Here is a 10,301-nt window from a genome sequence, read left to right as displayed (position 1 = left end):
TTAGGGATGCTAATGAAAAAGGTTTTTATAGCTCTACTGTAAGCGAACAACTGGGGAACATTTCATCATATGTTGTATATACAAAAAAAATCATCTTTTTTTTTTACGTATATTCAGTAGGCTGAATATGGACATTCATACAGTCATATGTTAAAGGTAAAAGACAGATGAAAATGCTCTTGTTGTACAAAAATCACACAACACGTTGGTCTGCCCTCAGAGTACTTTTTGAAACCGCTGGAGTCTTGCAAAGACCTTACATATCAGTTGCTTTTGACCTTGGGAACAGGCCACATCATTGCAAAATATCAAAAATACATGTCTCTCAATGGGGAAATTCACAAGCTTAAATAATGGAATATACCAGTTTTTTGCAAGACACTGCACATACACATAGGTTAGCTCAGAAATCTACAAATAAAAATGTACAGCGATGCAGGAAAAATGCATATCACTTTGAGATATATTTCTCTTGTTTAGTTGCAATGACAACAGCTAAGTGAACACTGTAATGCACGTATTCCCCAACATGCAAAAACCTGACAAGTAAACTAATTTTATAAAAATTGAATATACTTACACAACACATAAAACAGGATAAACATCCCTCTAAGCCACCACCATCACATAGATATTAACGCACAACGCCATGTGACACATTTCACATAGATTGTAGATTGTAGTTTGATCAACAGAGTTCTCTCTGAGTGGTTGGGATGCAGGAATTTGTACTATAACTGTCTTGTATTATGATAACGTCAGTTGCATCAGGGCATGCGTCTGCACTGGGAGTTAGTATAGGTCTGTACAGTAGTCATGCATAATAAAATCACCCTGCTATACACACGATGAACACTAGGTTGCAGACTTTGTCCACTTTGTACACCTCTTCAGTCTGCAGGGGCAAAAAATGTCAAGTCATGGCAGGGGAGAGGGAGGGACATGCATAGGGCAAACATTACACTGGGAGTCAGGTATATTGCTTCATGGAGAATGTGCATTTATCTTTCATTGAGCTTTCTTTCCCAATAAATATGCATACAAAGACACATTAAACTAAACTACAGACAGCACTTGGCTGCATTGCCTTTTGTTGCCACCGTAAAATCTCATCTGCCACCATCTGTTTCTCCCATTTTTCTTTACCTTCTGGCATCAAACAAATCTCTGGATGCCTTCTTGCCTGCTCCTATCTCCCCGCCTCTCTCTTCTCTTTTAAACTGGGCCTTAATTTGTTTCTTTCTATTTCTCCCTCACTCTCTTACACCTTCATATCTCTTCCCTGTCGCTCCCACCCCCCCACACTTTTCTTCCTCTCTCCCTCCCTCTCCCTCCACCTCTCTGCAGGGCAGCTGGAGAGACTGGCATTTCTCTAACAGCAGGGGGTGGAGGGGGAAATCTGCACCCATCCTCAGCCCACGCTGGGCAAAGGTGGGGTGGGTGTGGCATGGCAGACAGGGGTAAGTGTTTGTGTGCGACTGTCTGCTACCCTCTGTCTACCCACGTGGAAACACAGGGTTTCCCTTTCTTCTTGTGTCTAAATCCTCCAAATGATCTATCTGGGTTAAAGTAATTGCTTGCCATCCTCTATTTCAGTTTCCAGAGGTTAGGTAGTGCTCAATGGTAATGATGGCAGTACAGTATAAATCACAAACACCTGTCCTCATGGTGAAGAATTACCCAAATGAATTACAGTCAAACTGTGGCCAAAAAAACCCACCTGATCCAAGCTGGCATGCCTTGCTAACAAATGGATCTGCTTTGATTTAGGGACCATCTTAAATTAGTTTTTATTAGTTTTAGTGTCCTGCACTTCTGGGACTTGAGCCAAATTTGAGAAGTGTCAATGCTGCTGGGGACAAGGACACATGTCAAACTCAGTGGAGAGGAGAGAAACCGTCATGGATCAGTCACACTGTTCTTTAGTACACCAAATGAAAAAGGAGTTGTCATATAACAAGGGGAGTAAGAGAGGAACAAGTTATGATCAGCAGCAGGTGAGTCAGGGATGACTTGCCGGTGCACTGGTGTGATGCGCCGTTTATCTTCACGGGTGATAAGGGAGGAAGAGGGCTGGTCAAGAGTTACTGGTCAAACCTTCTGCTTCTTTTAAGTGACACATTATTGTACAAGAGGTGAGCATAGATAAGCACATGGGGGAAGAAAGAAAGAGAGTGAGTCAGAGTGGAGTGGCTGAGACGAGCGGCCGTGGCTGTCGGTGTCACATATGCTGGTGTACCTCCGCTAACGGGGAGGAGGAGAGTGCCGGTCGCGGTTCAATTCCTCTGCTTTTCATAAATGACACCACCTGGTCAGGGATCTCAGCTAGGACGTCTTTGGCCAGCCGGGCCATGCTGAGGACCTGGTTGCCAGATCTGTCGATGTAATCTCTAAATGGAACAAACTGGAAAAAAATGTAAATCAGTGAAGGCTGATGATATCGAGCTAGAAGCATTTCAAACAGAAGATAAAATGTTCTCACAGATAACATCACTGACAGGTTTTAAAACTTATCTGCCTCCATTTAACCCTCTCCTCTGCATCCTCTTCTCTCACACCAACTAACTTCATGTCCTCTCTCACTACTTCCTCTACACCTCCTGTCTGGCAGCTGGAACCTCAGCATCTGTTTACCGATATGTTCACAATCTCTCCTCTGACTTTATCTCCAAAAATCTGACATGGGCTGTCCCTCTGATGGACTCATTTGATTCTTTCTGATCCTCTTTTATCACATAACACTCCTGATACTTTCCTCCACCCGTTCCATCCTGCTTGCACACGCCTCTTCACCTCTTTTTCACACTCCCCGTTGCTCTGAACCGCTGACCCTAAGTCCAGCAGCTTCTTCACCTCTGCTCCCTGTAACCTCACCGTTCCACTTGGCTCCCTATCATTCACACACACTCCTGGTATCATAGTGTATTCTATTTTTTATTCCACACATTCCTCTTCTGTATTTCTGGCACCTAAATTACACACAATGAAACTAAACCACAGATATTTTCATTCACTGATGTGCTGTAGATGTGCTTTAAAAATTCTTACTAAGACATCATTTTTACAAGATCTATTTTATAGTGTTTTTGCAGCTGTGCATTAAAAATTAAGTGATGCATTTAATGTCTTCCTGTGTATTTAACGTTGTATTCATGAAAAACTTGAAACAGACAAGTTGTAGTCAAATAATTGGTCACATCATTAAATTATGGAGCCTGTTCATATTTAAGACACTGACATTTAGACACAAAACCTACATGTGTGCAATGGTTTACATGGTTAAAGGGGTGACATAGTATGAAAATACCCAATTGAAACCTGCCACCTAGCTAATATTTGTGCAACATATTCAAGCCGTTAGCCGCAAGCTGCAATTGCAATCACACATACAAGTGTACATTAGTGAGCAATCAACACTTCCTAACTGGGACTTGTCCGATTGCATCAGAATATAAGTCAAAATAATACTTTAGGTGTGTTAGTTTATGGGTTCATTTATTTATCATGAGGAAAATAATAAATGTTGCTGCAGTGAAGGCAGTTACGCATTATATCGACTCAGTAACAACAAGTATAGGCTTGGCATTGTAAAGTGGATGAACTTTGTTTTTTTATCCCCTGCTACAAGTGTAAACATGCTGATTAAATTATTGTCATTATACAGTTAAAGGCAATCAGACGATTACTGTGTGCATGCAAATGTGATTACTGCTGTTAGTGAAACAAAGTGGAGGAACAGGACTGTGAAAACAACAGCAATATCAATACAGCTTCAGCATTAAGGCGTACATTACCCTGCTATTAACAGGGTGGACGGTCAAGCTACATAAAGTACAGACTACTATTAGTGAGTAACTAATTTCTCAGTGTGAGGTGTTTGTTTCTAGACAGCCACTGCCTCTTTCACACTGCAGTCTTCTATACTCACATCCCTCGTCTCGATGTCTAGCCATTATCCATTTATCATTGTAAGCGCTCATTTATCATTGGACGCCGCGTCCGCTGACTGACCAGTCTCCTACACTACTATACAAAATTCAATAGCACATTGTTATCTGAGGCCATTGTACGTCGTTCCTATTTGTGTTCTCATATCTCTAAATGGTTCTCGAAAATTACTATTTACTCTTGCCAGATCTGGCTTTATCAGACCCTGTTGGAGTTGCCATTCGCTCTTTGTAAAACTCAGCACAACAATAATTTAAAGGAAGAGCAGCTCTTTCATGTTGAACTTAGAAACGATAAAGGAAAAATGGGTTGTTGATCCAGTAAGCAATTATTTCTGCTTTATTCAGGCACTTCTTCCAGTTTTGTATTATTGAGGATATACATTCACTTTGTAAGAGTTTGTAAACACATATTGACTGTATGTATCACAAATAATCCATTTGTGACCCTGGTTTTAAGTGAGGATAAAGTTATATATATAAAGTCCTCTGAATTATTAGTCTACTTAGTTGTTGGTGACTTGATTCTAACTGGTACACAGAGACTTCATAGTATAAATCACCTGAAGATCCGTTACACGTCCTTATTTGCCATATTGGACATGTCACTAATTTACTGTTTTGCAGCACAGGGGTCGCTCGACGAAGAAGACATTCCTATGGATGGGTATTTAGAGCCAGAGAAGACGTTGATGTATTAGGGATATGCGTGAACATAGAGAAGTCTGCATGTGGCTGATGAATGTGCCTCACTCTGACTTCTTCATAATTATTACTTTTTATTACTTTAAACAAAACAACCTAATGCCTTAGGGCCATACTTCACTGTACATGAGAGAAAGGTGCAGAACTGAATGAGTTACCACTGACCTTTTGACATTGCTTATTTTAAACAGGTGGACGCTGGAGTGGTTGAGTGGTACCACGCTGTGGAGGGCAATTTAATATTGAAGCAAAGTGACCTATCACCATCGTGTATTTGAATGTGTGTTATGAATGTTAGCTCTCCTCCTCCTGGGATAACTACCCCCCGACTGCTGCTGTTGACAGAAACATGCTCACGCCTAACCTGCAAAGTTAAATAGAATTATGATGAGTACCTGTACAATGTCTCTCTCTGCAAGACGTCCTCTGGAGGATACTCTCACCTCATCACCATCCAGCTCCTCCATAGCTAAAAAGAGAAGGTGACAGAGAGAATATGACTCAATACTGAAACCACTGAGGGAGCTGGTACAGGATGTTCTTTTATATTTTCATAATGTAATTGCTGAAGTGGAAACACAGTATGCGGGTAAGAACAGGTGTTCAGAGCAGAATGGTAGGAACACTTCACGAAGCAAAAAATGTAATATTTTGAGCTAAAATGATGCACAATTACATTATAGGTCAGAATATTTAAATTACTTTGACCACTCATGGGAAAAGCTCAATAGCTTAGGAGTTTAGCTACATGAGCACTTTCACACAGCCGTTTCAACAATGGCCAAATGTAGGAGAAGGTGCTCGCTCCAAAGATGCGCTCCGATGGAGATGGTATTCTGAGAGGTCTTAAACACAGAACCTGCAAAACACTGTATATTCAGCATCTGCAGGATGTGCAGAAAAGTCAAAGAGGTGAGGTCTAACAAGCAAACAGATTCACACAGAGCTAATAGAAAATGGAATGAAAAGCGCAATACTGAAAGTGACTTCATGAAAACACAAAGCAACAGAGGCAATATGTTGTACACTGTATTTCTACAGCTGTAAGAGCCAGTCACTTTGAAATATTCCCCAGTCGCTTCATTAAACCTTAACATTACAATTAAACTCCTAACCTTAACCAAAAAGTAAGCTAACCTTTAACCCTAAATTCAGGCCGTAGTCTTTAAAATCTAATTCAGTTCAGTCAAACTGTCTTTTGAGGTCAAGAGAACATCTTGTCCCAATGACAAAATGTCTTTTTAACAATGATATTGACAACCAAAGATATGGACGCGTACACAAATCATGAGGTAACATTAATCTAATTTCATCTTGTGACATGTATTACTACAGTCCAACCATTTGATTGCTTAAACGAGTAGAAAACGATGGGCCATCAAACACAATCACGATGTGTTAAGTCGTCACACACTGTTGAGCAGTAACAGCCTACACACACACACACACACACACACACACACACACACACACACACACACACACACACACAGAATCCCCAATGAAAAGTAATTCATTGATCTGTGAGCTGTAAGATGGCTACACACTCGAGTCTATTGACTTTCTGTAGCAATTCTCCCAGGAAGGGGAACAGCATACTGGTGTGTATGAAGAGGCAATTACGACACAGCTGCTATAGTGTTCTTGTTTTCTTAGTAGCTGTTGTTGACTCCCTTCAGGTCAAAGTCAAGGTCTAAGTCAAATGCTCCCTTTTACAAGACATATTTGTGCCTTCGCTATTTCAAGGTTATTGAATTCAATTAAAACCGATTAGATTTCAAATGCTTTCAGTGCACGCTCTTTGATGGCATGTCAAAATCTGCTCAGCATTAAAGAGATGACTTATAAACACGCAGATGATCCACTTTTTGGTAATTGGCATTCAATCTGGCAAAGCAATCAACTACATCACAACAAATGAACACAGCACTGGAACAAAGACGAAGGGACCAGAAGGGATGTTTTACAGATTGTAAGATTGTCCACCCTGAGGCAAATTTGTGGTTTCGGGATATAAATAAAATTAGAACAGTTGAAAGAAAATGATTTTGGATGTGTATATACTCTTAAAACATGATACTGTAGGTTGTAACTTGCTAAGCTGAAGAGTGCAGAGCATGGGAGAGCATAGCAGACAAGAGGAGTGAATAGCAGAATAATGGAAGGGAGGGCTGGGTAAAGCAAGTTAAGTTGATTTTGACTCTCATGCTACTACCAGCTTAAGTTACATACTGTGGCTTTAATGTTTGATGGCAAATTCCTAGTTTGTAAGATCTACACCAAGCCTGGACTCACTGACGTCACCATATTGTCATTTTTTTCCTTTGATATGCTTTTCCAGGCTTTTACTGCAGCCTTCTTCAGATTTTATGTTGAGTTTGTAGTGCGTTTTGGATCATTGTCTTGCTGCACAGTGAAGCTCCCCTCCAATTAATTTTGATGCACTTCTCTGTAAATTTGCAGACAAAAAAGTTTCTGTGCACTGTACTCTGAATTTATTCTGCTGCTATCATGATGATTTATGTCATCAATAGAGATTAGTGAGCTTGTTCCTGATGCAGCCATGCAGGCCCAAACCATGAGACTACAATACCTCCACTTGTACTTGAAATATGAGCTTGTATAGTCTGTATCATGAGCAAATCCTTACTTCTTCTTCTACCCTTGGACTCATCAGTCCATTAAACTTTGCTCCAGAACTTCTGTGACTTTTTCCAACCTGGTTTTCCACTGATGAGGGTTTTGTAGTTACTTTAATGCTTTTGTTCACGTAGAATTTGTGTGATCTGATACAAAACATCTTACATTCGATGCTGTATTTTCTATAACTCTCATCTCATATACATCTAGGGTGGAAGTGGATTCGTTGGTAAAGTGGTCACTCATCAACTCTGGGGTCGGTGGTCTCCACCTGGCCACATGTCAAAGTCTCCCGGGACAAGACACTGAACCTTGAACACTTGTGCTGCCTGTAGCCAGGTTGCTTAAAGAATCCTTTTTACACTGTTGAAGACATTACACAGCAGTCACAACATGAAATCCACCTGGTGGTTTTAATGTTGTGGTGGACAGGAGTCTGAATGGACACTCTGCCCGGTACTCAGCCCCATATGCTGCTAGCTGCGATGCACTGTGTGTTCTGACACCCGTCCATCATAGTCAGTTTACATTTTTCCCTGCTGACCCATAACCACTACAATACATAGTGCTACATCATAATTTATGTGTGTGATAAACAGTGTGATAAACTGATGTGTGATCTGTTTATGATTAAAATGCATATTAACATTTCATATGTGAAAAAAATGTCAACTTTACACCTTGTTCCAATGCTGGATGCTTATTTGTTGTTATGTAGCTGAATGCTATGCCAGATGGAAGGCAGTTACCATAAAGTAGATCACATCTATTTCAGAGGCATCTACAGTACGTGATTGTTATGCTGATGAAGGCTGGATAAGTGAAAGCGCTTAGTAACTAAAGTGATTCCTTGTCATTGAGTGCGACCTTCCTCTAGTCTGTCAGGTTTACTAATGTTGAAATAAAAAAAAAAATCATGCAGCACTCACCATCAAACTCAGCAGGCCCAACACCTACGATGATTATGGACATGGGAAGGGATGCTGCCTGCACAGGAGACAAAAGAAAACACGTTTCTGTGTATTCATTAAATGTTTAAGGTGCATTAGGGAATGAATAATATTTAGGTATATCCCAGCACTTTTAAGAGAGTTAAAGTATTTTGGATTTTGGATGGAGTAATCCATCAGATCCAAGCTGATTGTATTAGACACTTGTCAAACATTAATGACAGGTAACTGGAAACAACTGAAAGGAACTGCACAGTGGAAGAAACTGTCTTTTCTCATCCCTGACTTGAATCTTGATGAGGAAATTTGAGGTGTGTTATTTGTATTTTTCCCCTGAGGTTTTACTGTTCACACACTGCTGATAAACATCGATAGGAGAAGTAACTGAGGGAGAAATAGTGTTGCTATCCTTCAGTTCCTGTGTGTATTTGTTTAGAAATGCATGTGCATGTGTGTGTGTGATTACTCACGTTGACCACTGCCTCTTTGGTCTGGACCATGTCAGATATCACTCCATCTGTGATCATCAACAGGACAAAATACTGAGAGCCATCTGTAATCTCTGCTGCACAGCTGGGGAATGTGCACACACACACACACACATGCACAAATACCCAGGTTAGGAATAGCTTTCTGCTTATGCACCTCAGTAGAAAAATAAATGCAACTCTGCACAGGAATAAACATTACAGAAGCCTATCAAAAGGATGCCACGTGAATGCGTGCTGTAATCAAAGCTAAAGGCGGTCCAACTAAGTATAAGTGTGTGACTGGTTTTTGGAAGGGCAGTGTATAATTAAACTTTGTTATATTGTAATCAAGGGGGGGATGAAATCAACATTGCATTGTCTTGCAAAAACGAATGTTGGAAACTCCACTCATCCAAACTACAGTATACTGTTTTCTAGCTAAGCTCAGTTATTATGATGTCTCTGACCATGATTGACCCTTCGGCAAACCTCTTCCTTGAACAGTCATGGTCCAATCCTAGCTTAGCATATTTTAGTCAGGTCTGCCATGCTTAAGATTTTAGCACATGCTGAATTACTGCAACAATATTTGCTTAAATAAAAAAAGTAAAAAAAGGGAATAACTAACAAAGTGTGATGAATGGATTGAAATGTGTTTTCTGCCTTAGAGTAAGCTACATAAGCCTAGCTAACAGGTTTACTGCAGTATATATAGTCATAACTCAGTGTTACTGTTTATTACAGTCATTGTTTGTTACACCTTCTTCCACTGAAACTCCAGTGAATCTAAATGAAAATGCCTCACCAAAGAATAACATGCATAAAACATATTCTTACTTTTTAATAGAGATCCAACTGTTAAGACTGAAAGAGCTTTGATGTGAAAGTAATAAAAAACAAAAAGGAGAAATGGATTTGATCCCCTCCTACATGTCATGGCAACACCTTTGTTATAGTTTCCACACCAGAGCACCGAGTTATTTACCACCTAAAACCGCAACCTTGAGAGCAACTGAGTGACCCTTCAAAAATAACAAGCAGCAAAAACACAGCATGAGAAAAAAACATCATGTGACCCTGCTTTTTCTCTACTCAACACTGGGTTTGCTGAGAAAAACAAATGAACAATATCGGCCCTTGATATGATGCCAGATGAGTTTGGAGGATTGTTTCGACATGTAGGTGTTTGTTTGTCCCTCTGTGTGTCCTTCACCTGCTGTTGGTGTAGTTACAGTATTAGAGGCAGACTTTAATACCACTGGCTTAGCTGCTCAACACAGCATTGATCTGCGATGTTGTGATATGTGTTGTATGGGTATCTACAGTATGTATATGTGTATGGGATTCTAGCCTAATGCTACAGGAAGACTGTGTGTGTTTTATCCTCTAACGTCTTGTGTGTTTGTTTCAGTGGTTGATCTCTGGGCTGCCTCTACGCCTCTTGCTGCTTGACACGGTGTCAAACACGGATAAAAAACAGAAAAACATAAGATTACCTGAGGCAAGTTTGGTTTTTTTGTTGTTAAAACATCCTGCCATATTGTCATAAAAGCTTTTAGGTGCAAAAAAAAAAAGACAAACAGATGAAT

The 10,301-nt window shown here is 40.2% G+C and overlaps 1 protein-coding gene across 2 annotated transcripts in view; it reads right to left on the bottom strand.

Moving 5' to 3' along the window:
- Positions 1 to 211: 211 nt before the first annotated feature.
- LOC113167819 (copine-9-like) overlaps positions 212 to 10,301 on the bottom strand; it is a 61,121-nt gene continuing 51,031 nt past the window's right edge. For both annotated transcript variants that reach the window (XM_026368690.1, XM_026368691.1), the window contains 4 exons: positions 8,713 to 8,815; positions 8,222 to 8,279; positions 5,048 to 5,121; positions 212 to 2,404 (listed from right to left, as the gene is read on the bottom strand). In XM_026368690.1, the coding sequence (XP_026224475.1) occupies positions 2,222 to 2,404; positions 5,048 to 5,121; positions 8,222 to 8,279; positions 8,713 to 8,815 (418 nt within the window). In that variant the 3' untranslated portion in view covers positions 212 to 2,221. The remainder of the gene's footprint in view (positions 2,405 to 5,047; positions 5,122 to 8,221; positions 8,280 to 8,712; positions 8,816 to 10,301) is intronic.

This window comes from Anabas testudineus, chromosome 7, assembly GCF_900324465.2.
Source record: "Anabas testudineus chromosome 7, fAnaTes1.2, whole genome shotgun sequence".
In the NCBI taxonomy this organism is placed as follows: domain Eukaryota; kingdom Metazoa; phylum Chordata; class Actinopteri; order Anabantiformes; family Anabantidae; genus Anabas; species Anabas testudineus.
The sequence above is the reverse complement of the archived record's forward strand: the minus strand, read 5'-3'. Positions and strand labels throughout refer to the sequence as shown.